At 49.8% G+C, this 24,474-nt stretch overlaps 1 protein-coding gene across 6 annotated transcripts in view; it reads right to left on the reverse strand.

Annotated features, from left to right (window-relative positions):
- LOC101936517 (phospholipid-transporting ATPase ID-like) overlaps positions 1 to 24,474 on the reverse strand; it is a 135,949-nt gene that overhangs the window by 10,382 nt on the left and 101,093 nt on the right. For all 6 annotated transcript variants that reach the window (XM_042846631.2, XM_008174898.4, XM_008174897.4 and 3 more), the window contains 9 exons: positions 22,231 to 22,395; positions 19,635 to 19,746; positions 17,431 to 17,536; positions 15,962 to 16,109; positions 14,379 to 14,562; positions 9,693 to 9,916; positions 5,839 to 5,922; positions 3,148 to 3,393; positions 585 to 723 (listed from right to left, as the gene is read on the reverse strand). In XM_042846631.2, coding sequence (XP_042702565.2) covers positions 585 to 723; positions 3,148 to 3,393; positions 5,839 to 5,922; positions 9,693 to 9,916; positions 14,379 to 14,562; positions 15,962 to 16,109; positions 17,431 to 17,536; positions 19,635 to 19,746; positions 22,231 to 22,395 — 1,408 coding nt within the window. The remainder of the gene's footprint in view (positions 1 to 584; positions 724 to 3,147; positions 3,394 to 5,838; positions 5,923 to 9,692; positions 9,917 to 14,378; positions 14,563 to 15,961; positions 16,110 to 17,430; positions 17,537 to 19,634; positions 19,747 to 22,230; positions 22,396 to 24,474) is intronic.

The raw sequence follows: 24,474 nt of genomic DNA on the forward strand, positions 1-24,474 counted from the left end.
GGCACTTATGCAAAATAACGTCAGTCAGAGGGCGGCTCACAAATCATTTATCACCAGCATTCATTTGCTATTTTGATGGGTGACTGCGCACTGAAGTCACATAGCATAGCTTCTCTCCCTGACTGGGTGACCACACTTGGATACCTTCCGGTACCAACACACACGCTTGTTCGCATATGAACAAATCTAGTTGCACAGACAAACGTTCCCCAAATATTTGTGGGGCCCAAACTCCACCCAGCTGCATGCTGGAGAAGAGAGATAAATAAGAGGCTGCATTAAATCCAATTCAGTGGATTTATTTGGAGGAGCGTTTGCAGATACGGGGATAGGGCGTGTGCATGTATATAGGTGGGCACGGTGTGCCAGTGAACGGGCACGGGGACGTGTGTATGCACGAGTGGGCACCAGAGACAATGAACATGTCCTGTAGTGTGGTATAAATACCTGACGGTGACCAATAAGATCCAGTGTGTTATTGCCTCTGTGGGCACTTCCTCAGTCCATACCGGACGTGCTTCCCGCAGGTTAAGTACGGCCCACGCGGAGACGCAGCGCCCTGCAGGAGCGGTCCCAGTGCTTACCAATGAAAGGGAAGGAGGCTGTGAAGATCAGGTACATGCCGTCACTGTACATGGTGAAGATGATGGCAAAGTAAACGGAAAGGCTGCCCCAGATGAAAAACTGGTTCACAGCTGTCCAGTAGGCAGTGTCCAAGCCAATCTGAAAGAATAAATCAATACAGCAGCGGTCAATGGCTTTAACAATCCCACATCCGAGTGCCAAATGCAGGCCGGCAGAGAGGGCTGCTCCCCCGTGTTGTCCCCACCCACCAGTATGTGTGAAACTTGTTCTGCCATCTGTCTCATTTAGTCGGCAAGTTGCTGTGGCGAGGTCCCAGCCCAAGAAGAAAGGCTGTGCGCTCCTGGCCATTCACAGGTGACAGTGTTTGCTCCCTGTGGTTACCGGGCCATCAATAAATGGGGGGAGGAGCCAGTGAGACCCCGATTTGCTTACGGTGGAGAGCCTCAGGAGCTGAGAGCAACTCCACTATTTTTTTCCAGCCATTTCACCCATCCGATCAGCACTGCCTCGCCGTGACCCAACCCAAGTCTCAGCAAGGCAGTGGCTAAGCTGGCAACCTGTGGCAGCCTGGTCCAATGAGACCAAGATCACAGCACCAGAGACATGTCAGGCGGGAAGGGACCTCGAGAGGTCACCTAGCCGAGCCCCCTGCACTCATGGCAGGGCTCAGTATTATCTAGGCCGTCCCTGACAGGCGTTTGTCCAGCCTGTTCTTACACACCTCCAGTGACAGAGATTCTGCAACCTCCCTGGGCAATTTACTCCAGTGCTTAACCACCATGACAGTTAGGAAGAATCCTAGAACCACAGGATTGGAAGGGACCGCAAGGGTCATCCAGTCTAAGTGTTTCCTAATGTCCAACCTAAATCCCCCTTACTGCAATGTAAGCTCATTGCTTTCTGTCCGGTTCTCGGTGGATAAGGAGAACAATCTATCACCCCCTCTTCAGAACAACGTTTTACATACTTGACGTCTGTTATGTTCCCCCTCAGCCTTGTCTTCTCCAGACTAAACAAACTCAGGTTTTTCAATCTTCCCTCACAGGTCATGGTTTCTAGACCGTTAATCCTTTTTGTTGCTCTTCTCTGGACTTTCTCCAATTTGTCTACATATTTCGCCAAATGCGGTGCTCAGAACTGGACACAAGACTCCAGCTGAGGCTGTTTATCAGCGTGGAGCAGAGCGGAAGAATTACTTCTCGTGTCTTGTTTACAACACTCCTGCTAATACAGCCCAGAAGGATGTTCAGTTCTTTTGTAACAGCGTTACACTGGTGACTCATATTTAGCTTGTGATCCACTTTTACCCCACAGATCCCTTTCCACAGAACTCCTTCCTAGGCAGTCAGTTCCCATTTTGTATGTGTGCAACTGATTGTTCCTTCCTAGTACTTTGCATTTTCCTAATTGAATTTCATCCTATTTATTTCAGACCATTTCTCCAGTTTGTCCAGATCATTTTGAATTCTAATCCTGTCCTCCAAAGCGCTTCCAGTCCCTCCCAGCTTGGCATCGTCCACAAACTTTATAAGTGTACTCTCTATGCCAATATTCAAATCATGTCTGAAGATATCAAACAGAACCAGACCCACAACAGATCCCTGTGGAACCCCACACAATATGCCCTTCCGGTTTGACTGTGTACCATTGATAAATATTCTCTGCATACAATTTTCCAAGCTGTTGTGCACCCAACTGGTTAAATTCAATAAAGTAAGTTCGTCTAGGCTGTGTTTCCCTAGTTTGCTCATGAGAAGGTCATGTGAGACAGTATCAAAAGCCTTACTAAAGTCGAGATACATCACATCTACCGCTTCCCCCCATCTATGGGGCTTGTTTCTACATCCACAGACTGTCGAGGTGAAGGTCATCCACCCAGTGCAGACACCACTGCCGTGTAAACAGACAGTCGATACACAACTGTGTGCCTCAGTTCCCCACCAGTAAAATGGGGATAAGAATCCTCCTCCTCTCCCACCCCAGTCTGTATTGTCCATCTGCGCTGTAAACTCCCCCGCACAGGAGCTGTCCCTCACTATGGCCCCTGTACTGAAAAGACTTCCAGACGAGCAGTGCCACTGAAGAACTGAGCAACTCACGTGTGTCCAGGTAAATCTTTGCAGGACTGGGGCTTGAGCATACGTACAGCACCTAACACAATCCAGTTGGGGCCTGAGCGTACGTGCAGCACCTAACACAATCCAGTTGGGGCCTGAGCGTACGTACAGCACTTAACACAATCCAGTTGGGGCCTGAGCGTACATACGGCACCTAACACAATCCAGTTGGGGCCTGAGCGTACGTGCAGCACCTAACACAATCCAGTTGGGGCCTGAGCGTACGTACAGCACCTAACACAATCCAGTTGGGGCCTGAGCGTACGTACAGCACCTAACACAATCCAGTTGGGGCCTGAGTGTACGTACAGCACCTAACACAATCCAGTTGGGGCCTGAGCGTACGTACAGCACCTAACACAATCCGGTCTCAATCCCAGTTGGGGCCTCCAGGCACGACCATAATAAAATAAATAAGTAAATAATGACAACAGTGATGCATTACTTGCACAGAGACCACGATCAGCAGGCAGGTCTGGGCCATCAGTGCGAAGGACTGGTAGTCAGCAATGGCTTTCCCATCGCTTCTCACGGCGTCGTACATGGCCCCATAGGGGATGAAGAAGAGAATGAGGGAGCTGTAGATCCCGTGCAGCACGCACTTGACAAACTCGATCTTGTTGAAGTAGAGATTCTGCTGCCCGGGTTCATAGAGGTGAGGGAACCGCATGCTCCAGCGGTCATCCACGTCCTGGGAACAGAGGGGAGAGGCTGGCAGCCCAGCGGTGACAAGGACCCCCCTGACCCCAGCTGTGACATGCATTCCCATGTGGGAGAGCCCCAGCACACCGCTCAGCCACGCTGCACAACAGGTCACATCACCAGAGCACTCGGGCGTGTTCTCCAAGGTGGGTTTTACCTTCCCAGTGCTGAGGAGAAGGATAAATGGAGGTCGCATGCCTTACGAGGCACGCCCCAGCCCAATGTCCAGGACTGTCTGACATGGAGCCCTGAGCCTTTGAGCCACTGGATGTCTCTCAAGTTCCCATACGTTTAGCTCTGCAGTGCAGGTAGGGTCAGGCTGATATATTGCTGGGGCAAAGACAGCAATGGAATGCAGCCCTGAAGGACTGAGACAAGTGCTCTGTATGAAACGCTCCACAAAAAGGGGTCAGCATAGGGGGCCTGGCCTGGAGACCCCCATGAGCACTGGCTGTGGCCATCACACCAGATGGTGATTAAGGGGATTGTGAGCATTAACCCAGCTCTTTGGTCTGCAGGGGCCTAGTCCATACGTAGTATTGAGAATGCGAGGGCCATGAGGCCCCAGGGCAGCGAGTTGGGCTCAGGGGGTTTCCGGGTGAAGAAAAGAAGGCACTAGGCGGAGAGGGAGCACGTTAAAGGCAGAGTCAGAGATTGAGGGCAAGGAGGAGAAGGGAAATCTATGATTTTCCCAGGTCAGACTAGCTGATCACAGTGGTCCCTTCTGGCCTCGGAACTGATGAACGAATCTTTCTTGGGTTTAACTCGGTGCTGTCTTAGCTGGTGGGCGGGGGGAATGGCCTGTGGGTAGCTTTGGTCAAGTTCAAGGTGAACAGGACTCAGGATGTTCTTGATAGTGCAAATGAGTCACACTAGAAAATACTCAGAGTCTGGGTCATATGTACATAAGAACGGCCAGACTGGGTAAGACCAAAGATCCGTCTAGTCTGTCTATCCTGTCTACTGACAATGGCCAATGCCAGATGCTTCAGAGGGAATGAACACAACAGGGGAGTTTTGATAGTCATCCATCTCCTGTCATCCACACCCAACTTCTGGCAGGCAGAGGTTTAAGGACACCCAGAGCATGGGGTTCATCCCTGACCATCTTGGCTAACAGCCACTGATGGACCTGTCCTCCATGGACCTGTCCAATGCTTTTTTCAAGCCAGTTACTCTTTTGGCCTTCACAACGTTCAGTTTCCCTTCCCCAAAATAAAGACCAAAATCTGCCACTGCTTGGGAAAGGGCAGCAATATGGGGAATATAGCTTTATACATATAAAGGAGCTAAGATCAAAATACACACGCTAGGACAGTGGGCATCCCCCAGGAAGTCTAGTGGGGACACGACTGTGTGCTCTGGGCCGCAGTGATCCATTTTATTAATATATTACTGAGTATTTGCTTTATCTAGAGACATTGGTCACACTCCAAGGGATCATGGAGCCAGAGATCAAAGGGTCAGATCCGAACCACCGCAGCTGCCCAGAACACTAGGTCCATAGCCCAGCATGGTTGATGCAGGCTCCGACATGGGACGCCTACCCAGATTGTACCATACCAGGCCATTTACTGAACTGCTGCTTTACGGGAAACTTACTAACCACTGCACAGCTTTCCTTAAAGCTCTTTCATAGGGTTACTATCAGCAGGACCCTAGAGACGCAGGACAGGGTTCTATAGAAATTACTCTAAAATCCTACAGAATCTACGTAGGAACTTGACATCCAGACCAAAGGGACTGATTCACACCACATCCTTTCTATAGGGTTTTTTTTAACCATCCTGTAGAATTCTACAGCAGGGATATAATTCTCCACTGCATTTCATTGGATGGCTCAGCATTCCTATACCAAGGTTATTTTCTATTAATTTGTAAAGGACTTTTCCAGAAAGGATTAACGATCTCACAGCTTTTTTGTATAAGAAGGGATCGACACCAGTGTCCCTGGCCAAAATTCCCCACCCCCACTGTTACATGTGCACTTGTTAGTCACCAGCCTTCACCCCAGAGGCAGTTGCATGTAGATGATTGTAAAGTGCCTACAAATATTGGTTATCGGGCCAGATCTTGAAGCCATTGCCTAATCCTGAGTCAAGGAAAATTAAGGGCTGATTCAGGCTTCGGGTCCAGGCCAACAGGATGTGAATATTCTCCCATTAGAGGGCACCTTTTCCATTATTGTCGCTAACAGTACAACCCAGAAGGCTCCAGCCATGCTCAAACCAGGGGCCAGGCAAGACAAGACAGAATCTGCTCCACGCACCTCAGAACTGTGCTCTGCGCTCTACTCCTGGCAGGGAAATTGCTGCAGTTTCTAGCACAGGTTTTATTCACCTAGTTCCTGTCCAGAAGGGAGCACGAAACTGAGCCAAAGAATCCAGGACTAAACCCCCTAGAGGTGAGCCTGGGTATTAATAGTAAACGGTACCTGGTCGAAGAGGCTCATTCCTAGCACCGGGAGGGAGGTATACACCAAATTGTAGAGGGTGATGAACCACTGATCATACACAGTCTAGAAAAGAGTCGAGAGGTCGGTTAGCAAAGGGAAGCCTCTGTTCATCTGTAACGGCCATCGATGACCCCGCCCGCCTGTCAGTCTTTCACATCTTCATTCACAGAAGCTGCCATTCGCCCCCGAGCAGAGGGCCGGCCTAAGGGCCAGGCCCGGAACACTGAGCTCCAGCCAAGCCTGGCAGAAAGGGCACAAACTGTAGCAAAACAATTCCTTTGCTGCTCACGTCTCAAAATTCAATCAGCCCCTCTCCAGGCTGCTGCAGGTGACTGAAAAGTAAATGGCACCCACCAGCCTTGGCCCAGCACTGAGAAACTGCTGGGCAGTTCTGGAATACTGGGCCAAAATCGTGCAGCTTCCTTTAAAGGAACAAATAAATAAATAAAAAGCCCCAAAAATTGACACTGAAGGAAATATATAACACATGAAATGAAACACAAGTGATCTGAAATACAGAACTCTCTGGGCTCTCTTGTTTTCAGATGATGATGATGATTTATTATGAGTCATACCAGGATCGGACCCCGCTTGTGCTAGGCACGTTACAAACCCAGAGCGGACAGACTCTGCCCCGGAGAGCTTGCAATCTAAGCAGTGAGTTAACACTACTCCCGATGGAGAGAGGGTGATCACTCTAGTTCTAGCTGCCTGGAAACGAGGAAGGAGTGCGTTTAACCGTTGGAACTTGGAACAAGGCTGTTTGAACAGACCTATCAGGTTCACAGAGTCACAGACACAAGGCTCTTTATTGGTTAAACCCCAGTGATGTGAATCAGTTAGTGACTCCCACACCTGTATCTGCATGAGGGGAATACATTCATGCTACAACAGACTGAGCCCTCATAATGGGATTCTTCCGTCCTAAGTGCAGGACTCTGCACTTGTCCTTGTTGAACCTCATCAGGTTTCTTTTGGCCCAATCCTCTAATTTGTCTAGGTCCCTCTGTATCCTATCCCTAACCTCCAGTGTATCTACCACTCCTCCCAGTTTAGTGTCATCTGCATTTTATACGTACGGTTGGGATTATGTTTTCCAGTGTGCATTACTTTGCATTTATCAACACTGAATTTCACCTGCCATTTTGTTGTTTTGAGAGATCCTTTTGTAACTCTTTGCAGTCTGCTTTGGACTTAACTATCTTGAGTAATTTTGTACCTTCTGCAAATTTCATCACCCCACTGTTTATCCCTTTCTCCAGCTCTTTTATGAATATGTTGAATAGGACTAGTCCCAGTTCAGACCCCTGGGGGACACCACTATTTACCTCTCTCCATTCTGAAAACTGACCATTTATTCCTACCCTTTGTTTCCTGTCTTTTAGCCAGCTACTGATTGATGAGATGACCTTCCCTCTTATCCCACGACAGCTTACTTTGCTTAAGAGCCTTGGGCGAGGAACCTTGTCAAAGGCTTTCTGAAAATCTAAGTATCTTATATCCACTGGATCATCCTTGTCCACATGTTCATTGATCCCCTCAAAGAATTCTAATAGATTGGTGAGGCATAATTTCCCTTTACAAAAGTCCCAACAGATTGTGTTCATTTATATGTCTGATAACTCTGTTCTTTACTACAGTTTCAACCAATTTACCTGGTACTGAAGTCAGGCTTACCGGCCTGTAATTGCCAGAATCATCTTTGCAGCCGTTTTTAAAAATTGGTGTCACATTAGCTATTCTCCAGTCATCTGGTACAGAAGTGGACTTAAGTGATAGTTTGCATACCACAATTAGTAGTTTTGCAATTTCATATTTGAGGTCCTTCAGAACCCTTGGGAGATACCATCTGGTCATTGTGAGTTCTTATTGTTTAATTTATGAATTTGTTCAAAAACCTTCTCTAGTCACACCTCAATCTGGGGCGGTTCTCAGATGTATCACCTAAAAAGAACGGCCCAAGTGTGGGAATCTCCCTCACATCCTCAACCGTGAAGACCAATACAAAGAATTCATTTAGATTCTCTGCAATGGCCTTATCGCCCTTGTGTGCTCCTTTAGCACTGGTTGTTTAGCAGCTTCCTGCTTCTGATGTATTTAAAAAAAAATTGCTGTTAGTTTTTGAGTCTTTGGCTAGTTGCTCTTCAAATTCTTTTTTGCCTTCCTAATTATACTTTACCCATGACTTGCCAGAGCTGATGCTCCTTTCTATTTTCCTCGGTAGGATTTGACTTCCAATGATTAAATAATGCCTTGTTGCTTTTAATAGCTTCTTTTACTCTGTTGGTTAGCCCTGGTGGCACTTCTTTGGTCCTCTATGTCAGGAATTCTCAAACTTCATTGTGCTGTGACCCCCTTCTGACAACAACAAATTACTACAAGACCCCAGGAGGGGGAACCAAAGCCTGAGCCCACCCAAGCCTCGCCACCCCGGGCCGGGGGGCCAAAACCGAAGCCTGAGCCCCACAGCCTGGGGGGGGCAAAGCTGAACCCCGAAGGCTTCAGTGATGGGGGAGGGGCGGCTGTAACCTGAGCCCCGCCGCCCAGGGCTGTAGCCGAAGCCTGAGCCCTGCCACCTAGGGCTGAAGCAGGCAGTGGAGCAAGTCTAACACCAGCCCTGGCAACCCACAGTTTGAGAACCGCTGCCTACGTTTTTTATGAGTTGGCAGTAGGGTTGTATGGCAGCCACTAGGTGGCAGCAGTGATCCATCACAGGCCCCTGCCTTCTGACCCGTCTATCAGAAGCATGCTGGGAGAAATGCTAACCTGCTCTCTGCTCCACTAGTAGCCCACACAATAATGCTGCATTTGAGCCCCAGGGTATTTTCCTGGCCAAGCATTTTCACATTATCTGCGTTTCCCCTGTGCTACTGTGAAGCACCCGCAGGTTCCCCCGTGCTACTGTGTATGGTGCAGGGAGGTGGGTGACAGCATAGGGCTTTTCACTGTACAGACTTCCCCGGGAAGCAGCTACAATCCTCAGGAGATTTGGCTTCAAATAATTTTGTGGCCTGTTGCTTAAGCAAACAAAGGCAGACATGGGATTGCCCAGCTCTGCCCCATCGTATGCTTCAGGCCCGGCCAGGTCCCTGCCCACAATGTGAACCAGCCGGTGGGTTTCCTTCCCGCCTTCTGGCAGGTTTTCCCACGTGGTCCCCTCATGAATGGAACAGCCTCCCCATCCCCGCTTCCGGATTTACAAAACACTCGATAATTTTACATCAACATCAATTCACGAAATCCTGGTGAGCGTGTGAAATTCTGTGACGCCAGAGAAAAATGTCACTGGGTGGCTGCTGGTGTTAAGTAGGCCTTGAGCACCCCTCTTCTGTCAGCAATGGAAGCAGGTGAATGGGGGAGAACATCAGCTAGGGAAATTCACTACCAGTGCCCATGGGAAGAAGAAGAAGTATCCCAGCCAGAAGACAGATGAGTAATGTTTGCCCCAAGGAAGGAGCTGGCGTGTCTCGTCATGGCTGTATTTTGCAGAGGAAGCTACTTTTGTGCACAGGACGGAGAGTCAGGAAAGCTGGGTTCCGCTAGCTCCCTGTATGACCTCAGACAAGTCACTCAGGACCACACCTGAGTTATGTTGGCACCCAAAGCTGAGGATGAAACAATCTGGCCCTTGGCCTTTCTATGCTTCAGTGACTCCATCCGTAAAAGGGGGATAACTGGATTTCCCCCGAGTTCCTCACAGCAGGACGGGAAGGGGGCTCTTCGGTCCTGTCTGTAAAGTGCTTTGGGCTCCCCTGCTGGAAGACGTTCGGGCAGGAAAAGGATTATTACCACGTCTAATATACAGTGTGACAGGAACACAGAAACTGGCCCACCTGTGCAGAGAAGCCGGAGAAGAATCCATACCAGAAATGAACTAACGTGAAGGCAAAGTTCTTATAGAAGAAGTATCTGAGGAACTTGCACATGCGGATGTAGGACCATCGCCCGTGGACTAAGAGCAGGCGTTGCAGGTAACGGAACTGCGCGAAGGAAAAGTCGCTGGACAGCACAGCCTGCATCCCCTCCTGGCCGCTGATACCGACCCCAATGTGGGCAGCTGCAACAAGAGGAGAATCCAGATCATCACAATGAGAACTTGGTTAGCGTTCGGGTTTACCAGACTACCCACTGCATGCTGGGACACGCAGTCTTTGTGGGTCACACCTGCACTTGAGCGGGGGGCATTCCCGCACAGAACACATTTGGCCCACCGGCCCCACGGCAGGCTGCCGAGTAACAGATTGGTTTCTGAGATATTTCCAACAACTGAGGTCATTTACGTGCTAATGACAATGAATCTTTTCCTTGACTGTCCATGTTTTCCAGCAGCACAAACTAACTTTATAATCTTGCCATTGCTAGAAAATGACCTTTGAGATGTGTTTAAATGGTCGCTTCCACTCCCCCAGCTGCAGAATATGCTTCTATACTCCAAGAACATAAGAACAGCCATACTGGGTCAGACCAACAGCCCATCTAGTTCAACCCAGCCTGAGTCACTTACAGTCTGTGGGCATTATTAGTTCAATCAAACATTTACACAGAAAAGTCTTAATAATAACTTGCATTTATTAAACAGAGACATACGTTTAATGTGACAGCTAACGATAGAGATTTAACGAATGACACCATTCTCGATGGCTGGGGGTTGATTGGATTCGGAGATTCCTATGGAATAATGAGTCGAGCAGAACTCTGAGTCCCCATCCTCTCGTGGTGGTGGTATTTTCTAATTATCACTAATTATCTTTTCTTTACCCTTTCTTGACTGGCTGCCTGACTTATCTCCCTTGAAGCTCCCCACTTAGTCTTTTCTTTCTTAATTAAAAGGCCCCAGTTAATCAATTTGTATAAATTCACGTGAGGAAGATTAGCAAGAGACTCTTTTGAATAATCTTACTTTAATTAAATCTAGCCTGAGGAATTGTTAGTGTCATAAGGCACCAAATAAAGAAACAGTCCTGTCGGCGACTAGAAGGCTGCGTTTTAGGGCATGACCGGGAGGTGTCCCATGGGTCACACGGGGATGCTAAGACATTCACCCAAAACTATACAGAACATTACAGGCATCCAGGCTGTCTCCTTTCACATTCCTCATAGACCTTTCAGCAGCTATTGTTTGTACTGCAGGAGTGCCCAGAGGCCCCTGGGATGAGGGCTGTCTGATACACTGCCCCAAAGGATCTGCAAACACCATAACAAGTGGGAGTAGGAGATGGGCAGAGGGACTGGGTAGGACAAGGGTAACACCGACAGGCACTCGGGGGGACACTGATAGGCTCTCAGGGAGACCCACACAGTCCTGAGTCTTTAAAAAAAAGTGAATATCTAAAACAAACCCACGAAGATCAGCAACCCTTGCCGGCCACGTACCCAGCTGGGAACCGATCAGGGAACTTCCCCACCCAGGGAACGCCTACTTCACAACCTGCCCATTCAGGCAGCTCTGATCTGGGGCTGCCAGACACCTGCAGAATGCAGTGGCTGTCTCTGCTGGCCAGGTGAATGTCTTGCTGGTGAAAGCCATCCGAGTGGCAGCCCTGGAGACTGACATCCTTGTTCACGCTCAGAGCTGGAACGGCCCAGAATGTGACAGCGCCAACTGCCCAGTGGCCATGCGAGCCTACTGGGGGCCCGAAGCAGGAATACCCCCTCCCCCCAAGACTAAAACAGGCAAGTTCTTGTAGTAAAAAGGGAACAGGGGCCCCCATGAGCTGCTCAAGGCCCTAAGCAATTGCTTAGTCTGCTTCTGCCTAGTGCCGGCTCTGCAACTTGCCCCCATCACCCTGCTCCAGGTCTCCTTGCCTAGGGGCGAGAGCGCGAGCTACAATCTCCAGGCCCATTCCCTCCTTGCTGAGCAGGCCAATAATGAGTTTCATTCGCTCTCTACCAACCCCGTGGTGCCTCATGATGCAGCCAGGCTGGAGAGGAGATCCATGACGGTTCCGTGCGTGCCGGGAGAGTAGAGCATGAGAACGAGATCAGCCGTTAGGTCTGGGAGCAAAGACTTGCCCAGGGAGGGTCATGCTCCACTCTCTGTCATTCCCACTGAAGTCAGCAGGGCTAGGTGCGTGGGGAGCAGAATTTGGCTCGTAAGCAGAGCAGAACATCTGCACTGACTTGGTTACTTACTTGTAACCCGAGTTCATTGAGATGGGCTCTGCATAGTCCTACTTGTGGGATCAAGTTGCCCGCGCTATCAGCTCCCGGAACTTTCTGCAAAGCGGCATCCGCGGGGGCCACTCCAGGGGGTGTGGCCCCAACCAGCCTCAGTTCCTTCCATGACGTCAGGAATTCCTAGCCCGGGACTCCGAAGAGGGGAAGGTGGACGAGGAGTGTGAATACAGACTCCATCTCTAGGAACTCTGGCGCCAGGTAAGTAACCTCCAGTTCTCCCTTGAGCGGCCTCTGCACATTCCCCCTGGTGGGAGTTAAGCGAGCAGTACCACCCCCAGGCTATGCAGCTCTAGGCTAACAGGGACAGCAGGGCACCAAAACGAGGTGAAAGGGCCAAAAAGTAAACAGAAGTGACCGAATTGCTGGCTCCCCTAGAACAAGTCACAACGAGGGAAAGCTTTTGCTAAAAGCATGTACATAGTTCCAGTACCGGTCATGCCACATGGTGCAACGAAGACCTGCCACAGGAGTTGCCTTTGTCCTAGACAAGGACTCTGACAAACCCAGGAAGTTGAACCACTGCCCGGTCATGGTAATTGTGAAACAGTGCATTTTACATGGACAATATTTGACCATGATGGACTGGCTCCTCTGGTGTCAGCCTCATGGCTGGTTATAAGAGTTTGGGGAAGTTGTGGATAAGTTTTGGCCCCATAAAAATCATGGCAAAATTCTCTGACCATGCAAAGTATGAGACATTCAGGACATGCAGACAAGCTAGAGGTCTGAAAGAGATGGAAAGCACAGACACTGCAGAGCTGGAGATGCTGACAGGCCCACCTGTTCTGTAAGCATGCAGCTGAAAGGAGATCAGTCATTAGCTTGCATCTCAGTAACACTCGGGGCTATCAAGAATGCCTGACTAATGTTTACATGGAACCTATGAGCTTTACAAGGATAAAAATTACAGCCCCTTAGTTCATGCTAGAAGGGAACACCCCTCGGGTGAGACAAATGAACCTATTCTACGGCAAGATTTGCAGCACAACAGGCATTGCAATGGAAAATGAAGTCTCCTTTTCCGCAGCTCTCACAGCAAAGTAACCACCTCAGATAGCTCTCGAGATACACAGAGCAACCTGGTGACAGATCAGGTAACTCCAGGGTGACAAGAGGCTGTCACAATCCGTGTATCAGAGGTCACAACAGAGATGGCAACCAAATGTCTCTTGGCAGCAATCAAAGAATTGTTGTTTTACACTATGCCAAGTGTAATAAATAGTCCAAAGGTAATGGCCAATGAGCCTGTTATCAGGCCCACCTGTTTCAGAGCGGCTCAGATGGGGAAATCTCTCTCAGTTCATGGAGTAGACCCGGCTGATCAAAGATTCCTGCTTTCCAATAGGATCTTTTGGACCTCAGTATAAATGTTCCTATTCAGGAGTCCACTATCCAGACTCCGGCTGTTGACCAGAGAAACTCTGGACCTTGGTGGAGACTCCCACTCATCTTGGAGGCAGGAGATGAAATGGTTTGGTCAACGTCTCTTCTTTCCCTGGTGGAGGATACTGAACTTTACGAATGGGAAGTTTTCCTAACACAACTGGCTAGACTACCCCCTCTGTGGTGGTCCAGGTAACGCACCGCTGTAATGCTGCCCATCAGAACCTAGGTTTGGATTTATGAAGGGGAGAAAACCCTCACAGGCCAGAAATGGCTCTCAGCTCTGGTACCTTGACATGGAGCCACATCTCTCACTGAGACGACAAACCTGGGAGTGGACAGAACGTGAGGTGAAGAACCTTTTCTCTCCTTTAGAGCTACTACTGCCCATGGCAGGAAGGTGACCTGGGAAACTCCCTGGAGGGGATGTTCTTTCCCTGCCTAGTGAAATAAGGCATCTAGAAAGCACTGGGACATTGTGGCTCAGGTGTTCCTAGGGTAAAGACAAGGTGATGGAGTCAGGAAGAACCCTGCCGAGGCCTCAGACACAGCCTGGTGTGAAAGCTATCACTTACCTGCACCAGTAAGGAATCAGACCACTGCAGGAAAGTTTGTAGGTCTGGAATACATCCAGGTTTCAAAGACCCCATGCTGCCTAGCGGGGATGAAGGTACAATTTTATTGATCAAGGTCTACTTTGACTCCAAACAGAGGGATGTGCAGAGAGACAGATGTATGAAGATGTGAAAGTGACTGCCTTTGAGACTGGCTGATAGCTCTGGCTGCTGGTAGCTGTGATGTGACCACGGCACAGAAGAATCTGGATCCAGGACAAGTTCCAGATTAGAGAGCCTTGCACTAGCACAGCAGCTCCCACTCTTCTTGCAGAGTGGGCACTGCGGTGTGCCAGTGCGGAGGAACACGTGAGGAGACAGCTGGGCAGGGCTGCCTCTACTTACTTTTGATCATGCTGACATCATTTGCCCCATCACCGATCGCCAGGGTCACGGCCTTCTTGTACTTCTTCACCAGCTCCACCACCTGGGCTTTCTGCAGGGGCGTCACCCGGCAGCAGATCACCACTTTGCACATGCAGGCTGTTCTCACCAGCTCAAGCTCCAAGTTCCCTTCTAGTGCGTAAGCCTGTGGAGCGGAGGAGAACATGCTATGAAAGTGAGGTCAGTCCCGATACAGCGCCAGCCCAAACCACAGAACCAGCAGGAGGAAGAATAACTAACCCATTGTGTCAGAGGAAGTGCCGGGGAGGCACGATGCCCAAAGGAGCTACTAGGCCAAGAATAAGAGCTGGGATGAGATTTTCTGAGCAGCAACGACAATGGCCTCTTTCACCAAAGCTCCCCCTTTTCATTACTAGCAGTGACACTAGTGGAGTTTGCCCTCTTGACCTTGGTGGGTGGGTCTCTGCTCACTCCTGGCTTAGTTCCTAAGGTGTGAGTAGAGGCTTGTGTCCTGAGAAGACCCTGCAGCACTGACTTTCTATTACAATTATAAACATGCTGTAACTTACAATTAATCAACTCCCACGAACATTCCTCAATGGATCCTCCATAATTCCCTTTCCTGCCAAATCCAGGACCCATGTAAAAATCATCTGTCTGATCTACAGGCTCCAAGCCCCCCAGCCTGCAAAAAAACCCCAAACAAAACCAGTCCCATTTGGGCTGATTTACAATTTGGGAGTGCTTTAAAAACGTCTAGTAGAACTGGTCATAAGAAAGACAAACAAAATAAATCTTCCTTCCCAGTTTTGACCTTTTACTTTATTAGGATGCGTTATTTCCATTCCTGAAATCAACAAAGATAACTGGACATCTGCTCAGAAACTCATCCCTCCACCACTGCCTGGCAGGTAGGGACACATTTCTGCCTTTTCACATTTCTTACAGAATGTGCTTCTTGTGCTTTGATGTCTTCTCTGCAGACATTCACGGAGGGAACCCACATGACTCCCTCCTCCCCCGAGCCATACAGCAGGCCAGCTGCCCTTTCCACTTAAGGCAGCAAATCAGCAGCCCAGATTTCCTTTCTTCCAAAACCAGTAAGTCGTGTGAGTCACCAACGCCCCCGCGTCCCTCCCAGCAGCAGCAGGCAGGCTTGCTCAGCTGGAGAGACCGTTTCGTGATTCGGTTTTACCCTGCTATTGACAGCAATAGTTTTTACCACTTTCCAAAAGAGCCTCAATTCACAAAAACCTCCCCTAACAAAATGTTATACACAAGCCTCGATAATGTCCCTCCATGCACACAAATCGCTGTGTCATGTGATGCTGTGCGGCTGGCCATAACAAACATGGTGCTGCTCTCCACCTGCTGTTGTTATTGTTTAAACAGGATCGCAGATGTGAACGTGGCAACACTGGGACTCTGTCACCACCCTCGTGGAGCTGGTTCAGGCTCCGTGTGAGAATAGCTAGTGGCTTTCCTGCACACTCAGGGGCAGATTTTCCAGGGAACCCAGAACTCAGTTTGCCCCCAGCTCTTTGACACGCCTGGCGGCAGCAGGCTCTCCAACCCATCCTTACCAAGCTATGGCCGTTAATAACCAGGCCATACACCCCGTTCGCTTGCTCTTCAGGTAAGATCCTTGACTTCATGGAAGGGTTTTCAAACTTGAGGTTAATTTCATCACTGTCCAGGAAGGAATCCGGATTCATTTTCTTCCTTGCAGTCCTTAAAAGGGTGAGTCATTAAAAATACAGAAACAAATGTAAGCGATTTTCTTAAACTCAGGTTTATTAAAGAAAAACATGGGTCCCATGGTTAGTATCCTTCTCCTTGCAGAGGGTTTTGAAGGACTCTGGCAGCACACAGGGCTGGAGTGGCCTTGGGAGAATTCCTCTCGTGTCAGAGCAGTGTCTGGCGAGGATATGGAGCCCTAGGATTCCCTGCCCCTGAAGCACCCAGCCGAGGGGCTAGCTGGGGCAGATGCAGAGCAGCCCGTAGGAAGCTGTGGGGTGGCCACTGGAAGTTATAGCAGCCCCTGGAGCAGACAGAATCCAGGAGACACAAAGGTGGCTTCAAACCACCTTTACTCCTCCCATTAGGCAGTGCCTTCTGAGACACCGGCCCCGCAGCTAGGCCCCCATCATCAGACATCAAGAACAATCTCTTTATTCCTGGTCGGACCACCACCTTCTCCTTCCCTAGATCACAGGGCTCCATCTGGCTCCTCCCTACAGACAAGCTGAGAAAAGTATCCAGCTACGGGACCAGAACAAGGATGACCTGTTGGCGCAGCGAGAACCACTTTACGTCCACAACTAAAGGCATCGTGGCCCCAGACCCTCTGGCCCATGACGATCCAGAGTGGTCAACTGTGTCCTTTTTTACATCAATTTTAGGGCCAGAATGGACCATTCATAATCATCTAGTCGGACTTGCACAGGCCACAGAATGTCACTCCGAGATTCCTGCATCAAGCCCATCTCTGCTGGCTGAATTAGAGCGAACCTTTCGGAGACAGCCAATCTAGAGTTAACTTTTGGTGAACTGTGTTAGATGAAAGATGTGGACAAATTGGAGAAAGCCCAGAGAAAAGCAACAGCAAGGAATAATGGTCTAGAAAACATGACCTATGAGGGAAGACTGAAAACATTGGGTTTGTTTCGTCTGGAGAACAGAAGACTGAGGCGGCACATGATAACAGCCTTTAAGTACGTACTGAGGAAAGGACAGGAAGCAATGGGCTTAAATTGCAGCAAGGGAAATTTAAGTTATCCATCAGGGTGGTTAAGCACTAGAACAAATTGCCCAGGGAAGTTGTGGAATCTCTGTCATTGGAGATGTATAAGAACAGGTTAGACAAACACCTGTCAGGGTGGTCTAGATAATGCATAATCCTGCCACAGTGCATGGGACGGGACTAGATGGCCTATTGAGGTCCCTTGTTCCATGTCTATGATCCTATGAAGACAGAAGGCTTGAATGGCACAAACACCCTCCAATTCTCTATGACAAACACCACATGGCGATACACAATCTGGCTGTTTACCTGAGTTCATCTAACACGGCCTCTGAGGTGTTGCCTTCAATAATGAAAACATCCTTCATGTCATCATGCAGCATGTTACAGGAGTAGCCAATGTTCACGGCAGTCTCTGGAAAAAATCAACAATTTCATTCAGACTCAGACAGGAATGACGTCGGTTACCCAGCCACCCTGCCCTCTCCTTGGGGCATTTCCATGGCTGACAAGTACTGTGCATCTCACCAGAGAGAGGCTGGGCCACACACAGCTGTCAGTTCTAAAGGAACCAGAGATCTGGCCGGATGGTCTTAGCACCAGGCTCACAACGACCGGGCTTCCTAGGGCCACAGAGATGGACATCGCGGCACAAGAGGCTCAGCTCTTCGTACTGCTGACGTGGATGCACTGACTTTCCCATGCAATTTACTGCATGTGGGTCGTCTGCGGTGCGTGGACCCTGATGATACAAGGGCACTTCTGAGGAGCCTTTTGCCCTACGTCCTTGGACGGCATTTCTCCTGCCTGCTCTGCCTTGCAGCATGCTGCCTTCAGCCCTGTGCCCGAGAAGTGGCTGGATTTCAGCAGGACGGAAGGTAAAAAAGGGCCAGATCCTGAGCTTGCTGACATCAAAGGAACAATGTCCATCTACACCAGCTAAGGATCTGGCCCGTGTCCAAAAAGCCATTGGCCTCTTTGGGGAAGAAAGGCGCAATAGAAACGAGCTCTCCAGCTCTCCAGATTTGGGGGGGGGGGGGGGGAGTCGTGAGGACCAGAGGGGCAGATATAGGTTGGGTGGTTCCATTTGCTCTTTAGTTCTTGTTAGGAAAACAAAGCCCCACAGAAAAATGCTGCGGTGAGCCGGGCAGTCCAGGTGCCAGCTCATGCCAAGGCCATGAGGCCTCACTGAAAACACTGACAAATGCACAGCTGGGAACCCACCTGGCTCACCTGGGTGCTAGCATTGCTAAAACAGATGTTCCGTGTCTAAGCAAGTGTGGAGCGTTTGCCCTTTATGAACGGCGTGCGAGTTGCTGCCGGCATTGAGCTCACTGGTAATAGCTGCACCCCCTGCTATAGGGAACAGGGAAGGGTTTGCTCTGTAACTAGAGAAGTGTTTGCTATGACACTGGAAACCCCAGTCAGGAGAGGAGCGTTACCAGGTGTGACATACCAGTGAACCACTAGGGGTGTCCCCTGCCCAACAGAAGGACGCCCATAGACACCAGATGAACCACTGGGGAACATCAGTGGACAGGAGACTTTGTGGATTGCTCCCCACACCCCTGTGAAGTACGCAAACCCATGTCCCCTTACAGTCTGAACTGTGGGGGAAGGGAATAAAATCCCCGACAGAAGGATCTGTATCACGTGCTGCTTGGCATTTGGCGAGGGCGATATTTCTAAGCATGAGCAAGGGACCCCCAAGCTGCTTAGCTTGCGTTACCCCTAAAGGACATCTAGAGCTTGCACATTACAGCAGCTTCTGTTACTTTTTGGAACCTACGGGCAGGTCCACCCTACAAATTTACACTGGCGCACTGCGCCGCTGTAGCACGTCTGGTGAAGATGCTCTAAGCCAATGAGAGAGCTCTCCCACCGGCTTCACTCCACCTCCACGAGAGGCAGTAGCTATGTTGGCAGGAGAGCTTCTCCCCTGACCTATCGCTGTCTACACTGCGGGGTCAGGTCAGTGTAACTACATCACTCAGGGGGGTGGATTTTTCATACCACTGAGCGATGTAATTATACCAAAGTAAGTGTGTAGTGTCGACCAAGCCTAGGACTGTAACTCATTTATGTGCGTATGTTACCTACTTTACCCTTGTAAACAACTCTCGTTTCTTTTTCCTAGTTAATAAACCTTTAATTAGTTTATTACAGGATTGGCTACAAGCGCTGTCTTTGGTGAGAGATCTAAGATACCACTGACCTGGGGTAAGTGACTGGTCCTTTGGGATTGGGAGTAACCTGAATAGTGCTGTGATTTTTGGAGTAAGGGACCATCTATCACAAAGGAAGGCTCAAGGGGGCTGTCTGTGCCTGTAGCCTCAGGACTCACCGTGGGTCTGACCATTCAGACCCATGGAGTTTTGCCTGAGTAAACAGGATGCAGGCAATGGAGGGAACAGCCTATCCAGAGGAGAGGAGAGGAGAAGAGAGGAGAGGAGAGGAAAGTCAGAGGCAGCAGCCCATAGCCCTGCGTGTCTGTCCCAGACCATCTCCTTTACCTTGCTTGTCTCCAGTAAGAACCCAGATTTTAATGTGGGCTTTGGCCAGGGTTTCAATCGTCTGGGGGACTCCATCTTGTAACTTGTCCTCAATAGCCGTGGCACCTAGCAGCTTCAAAGACAGAGGGAAATGGGTGAGATCCCCAGTGGTCAGCACCAGAGGAGAACGCAGTTGCGTCTGCTCCATCCATCCAGCAGTGCTCACCGTGCTGAGGGCTCAGCCCAGACTTGATTCCACTCAGCTCTAGTTATCGTACGCATTAGGCACCGGTCCCACAAACCCGTGTGCCTGTGAGCACCCCGCTGACCCGGCTGGCCCGTGTGCACAAATCACTCAGGTCCCTGTTTGCAGGACTGGAGGCCTCGCTCTTTCTCCACCCACCCTGCACTTGCAGCAGCACAGCGCGGGAACGTACAGACAGGAATATTGTCCACACGGATGTATCAGGCCACAAACATTGTTAAGAGTCTCTTTCTCTACTTGCTGGGAACACCCACTGACCTCGAATCTTGGTGAGACATGGCCCAGGGAGGTGATGATCAGATGCAAATGAGATTTCGGCTCTAGCTTCTAGCTGAGGTTTTTAGACAGAGCTTCCTACCTGCTGTTGGGGGAGGTTCAGAGTTCAGGTCTCAGGCTCTGAGCCAGTGCCTGGGTCTGACTGGGGCTTCAGGAGCAAAATCTCCTACGCTACGTTTGAGAGACCACTGCTATCCTGAAGGGCAGACATCTCCTCCGTCAGCTGTTCTTGTATCGTTCCTTGGAATCCAAGACAATGTCACAGCAAGCACACTCGCCTTTCCAGAATGCACACCTGTGACCCATGCTGACAGTTACCTGGATCTCTGAACCACATCTTATTAAATCAGTTACACGTGGGGCTTGCTCCAGATCCCCTGTGGTCTAACGGTGTATTCATAACCAGCCGGCTAGTGAGTGATCAGGTGAGGGAAGCATGGAACGGAAAAGAAAAGGTGAAAAAGACTAAACAACTCCTGCTTGTCACAGCATAGAGCAAGGTCTGCTCTGACGCCCTGCATGCAATAGCATTCTGGGGCTGAGTCACCCAGGGCTGTCATAGATGTAACGTGAAAGCCTCTCTCACCCAGGCAGCTGCAAGCCCTCCGCCGCCTTTTGAATCTGGTCTGGAAGCGTTTCGGTCCTCCTCGAGCAGAGCTCAATAGAGCGCCCATGGGTACTCATGAATTCCCAACACATGGAGGCTACAGGGCCGTGGGACGAAGGCCTGAGCTCTCCCGTGGTCAGGCTCTCTCCGTAGCCGTAGTGAAGCACCATGGAGCTGTGGTATCTGGTACTGCGCATGGATGGTGGGGAAAACCCATGGGCAGTGTCCAGGAGCGCCGCCAGCTTTTTTGCCACCCTAGACGGCGGAAGGTCCCGCCCCCAAAATGCCACCCCCAATGGCAGCGGCCGAAGATCCAGCCACCGCGGTCACCGCCCCCCAAATGTTAGCGCCTAGGGGACCACCTAGGTTGCCTAATGGGTTGCGCCGGCCCTGGCAGCATCAGGAGTTCTGCTGGCCTTTGCCTGCCTGCTCCGATCTGGCGTACAAACCACGGAAGGGGGAGGGGAACAGCTTCCTTTCCATGACTCTCCCCTTTGCTTTGAACACAATCAGCATGAAGCTGAACACGTGTTATTAAAATCTCTGAACTTAACCAGGTTCCATCCTCACTCTCCATCATGACCTCCCCTTACTGCCTCCCAGCTCCTTCTACAGGCCCGACACTGCACAAAAAACCTCCTGTCCTCAGCTCTCAGCAGGATCATGAGACGGCATGACCCAGGACCCTCCTACTTCCTCCCCCACACCAGATTCTCCTTTCTCTCTCTCACCGACTGGGCTATCCCTCCCCCAGTTCCTTCCTGCAAATAAAGTCCTTTCTTTCCAGGGTGCACACACAGGCCCACGGGAAACAGAAACCTTCTTGGAGAGCGTGACAACGCAGCTGTAGAGTTTCCAAGATTTCATAAGAGCTGCTGTGATTGCAAAAGCTGCATGGCCTCCATTCAGATAGGGCATGTAGCTTCTTTTCATTCATTCCCCACAGCTAGCAGCACGCACAGGTGAACCCCAGGGGCATTCAAAAAGCAGCAGCAGCACTCCCAGGAAGACCCTGCTTGCAGATCACAGTTCAGTCATCGCTTGCATTCACTGCAAGCTGACACAAACACCCCTCTCTCCTCCCAGGCTGATAGAACGGAGTAAAGGCTCCTCCAGAAATGCAGAGGGACCCAGGAGCTACTCAGGACAGGGCTGTTACAGCTCGTCATTTAGAAATCGGAAGAAGAATAATTCAACTGCTTGAACATACAAGGGACAGCTATGAAATATCACCTGTAGTGTGTTCGCCCATCACAAGTCACCTAATCAGACAACCACACAAGTTAATATAAAACTGTTCCCAGCCAACTCCTGGACGCTCACCAAGGTGTCAGTGAAAACCCAGGACTGCCATGATCAAAGCCATTTTAGTTACACAACCTATGTAAAGTCATAGCGATCTGCTTACTGATGAACCAACCTCCCGGCTGCCTGCCCACCGCTTGACCCAGATTCCATGAAAGACCAACCATTAAGTCTTTTTCAATCTCTTCGTATAACTCAGATAACTTCTCTTCCCGTCCATCCAGGGCAGTGCTTGCTTCATGGTGACGTTTGTGCCACTCCTCAAAGTAGTCTTCCTGCAGGTTTTTGTAGGCCACAACCAGTGTCCTCAAGCCTTCACCTGCAAACTCCTGCAAGACATGGGTGGGACAGGTGAGCTCCATGCGGTGGAGCACTCTTCTCGCTTGATCTGCAAGGAGCGCTATTTACAAACACCCTCTCACCCGAAAGATGCCCACCCAACTTCTGCAATGAAACGGATGAAAACTTGCATCTAGCACTTTAAACTCACCAGCAACTGGAAATCCAGATCTACTCTTGAACAGATCCATTTTTAACTGCAGTCTATTGCCCATACAAGACCAAATCCAAAGGGTTTTCCTACACTTTGACTCTAAAGTTTTCCATTACCATGGCACCTATGTCACTGGTATTTGGATGAGGCCTACGTAAAACACACACAAAAGAGCTACTCCCAGAATTTCAGAATTGTGTCCATGCAATTGCTTGGCAGAACCGCTGGTGTGACTGCATGCTTTCTTCGCACTGAACAACAGTCACTGCATGCATCATTTCAATGAGCAATCGCATCTGCACCTTCAGCACGTAAGTGACTGAAAATCTGGACCCCAGTGCTCGTCGTAACCATCCCAACAGCAAGGTTCCCTTTTGGAAAGCTCAGATTCTCCCTCGGGGAGGACAGGTGGTACAGCCACCATCCTCCTCCGGTGGGTTCCGCTGGGGGAGGGCAGCTTTCAGCTGCCTATGGAATGTGCTGCGTCCTCAGCACCTCCTCCTCCAGCGCTGGCCTGCTGTCTCACTGCGCTGGGACTCCGCTATCCCATTGCAGGCCGTCTGGCAGAGCAGGGATTGCCGATGCTTGTGCCAGTGTAACCCCTCCTGGGGGGCTTTCCACTACCTGGGGCCCTGGGCTCTGGCCAGTGCCATCTGGGGGTGAGCACAGGCCCCGATAGATAATATTATCTTGTTAATTGTATCTTATGTACAAATGCAAGAACTCTAAATACTAAGATGGGTGAACTTGAGCGCCGGGTATTAATTGAGGATATAGATACAGTAATTCCTCATTTAACGTTCTATGTTCCTGAAAAAGGCGCCACTAAGCAAACTGATGTTAAGCGAATCCAATTTCCCCATAAGAATTAATGTCAATGGGGGGTTAGGTTCCAGGGAAATTCTTTTTTGCAAGACAAAAGGCATTATATACAGGCTTTGTCCACGGTGCACAGCCTCCCTCCCCTGCCTCCTGAACATCGCAAGACAGCTGATTGCCGCGGGCAGGAGGCGGGGGGAGCAGGGAGAAGGCGCTGATCCGCAGGGTCCGCCAGCGGGCGGGAGGCACTGGGGGGGGCGTAGGGGAGCTGATAGGGGGGCTGCCAGCCGTGGACAAAGCAGGCGGCCAAATGACGTTATAGTGGAGCATTGAACAACTTTAAACGAGCATGTTCTGTAATGGAGCCGGGACGTAACATCAAAGCAACGTTAAGTGAGAGGACGTTAAGTGGGGAGTTACTGTATAATAGGCATCACAGAAACTTAGAATAATGATCATCAGTGGGACATGATAATACCAGGGTACAAAATATACAGGAATGACAGAGTAGGTCACAGAGGTGGGGATGTGGGGGTGGCCCTATATGTGGAAAAAAGCACAGAGACAAACATAGTAAGAATCTTAATTGAATCAAACTGTACCACAGAATTTCTACGGATAGAAATTCCATGCTCCAAAAATAAGAGTATAACAGTAGAAATGTACTATCCATCACCTGACCAGGATGGTGACGGTGATTGTGAAATGCTCAGGGAGCTTAGGGAGGCTACAAAAACAGAAAACCAAAGAAAAATAGGGCATGTCAACTATCCCCATGTTCATTAAGAACATGTCAACTCAGGACGGGAGGCAGAGATAAAATTTCTAGACACCATCAATGACAGCTTCTTAGAGCAGCTGGTCCTGGAACCCACAAGGGGAGAGGCAATTCTTGATTTAGTCCTAAGTACAGCACAGGAACTGATCCAAGAGGTGATTAGCGAAGTCACCATGACCATAATGTAGCTAAATTTAACTTCCTTGTAGGGGAAAAATACCAAAGAAACCCACTATGGTAGCATTTAACGTCAAAAAGGGGAACTACACAAAAAGGAGGCGGCTAGTTAAACAGAAGTTAAAAGGAACAATTACAAGA

Source organism: Chrysemys picta, chromosome 6 (genome assembly GCF_011386835.1).
Source record: "Chrysemys picta bellii isolate R12L10 chromosome 6, ASM1138683v2, whole genome shotgun sequence".
NCBI classification, from domain to species: Eukaryota; Metazoa; Chordata; order Testudines; family Emydidae; genus Chrysemys; species Chrysemys picta.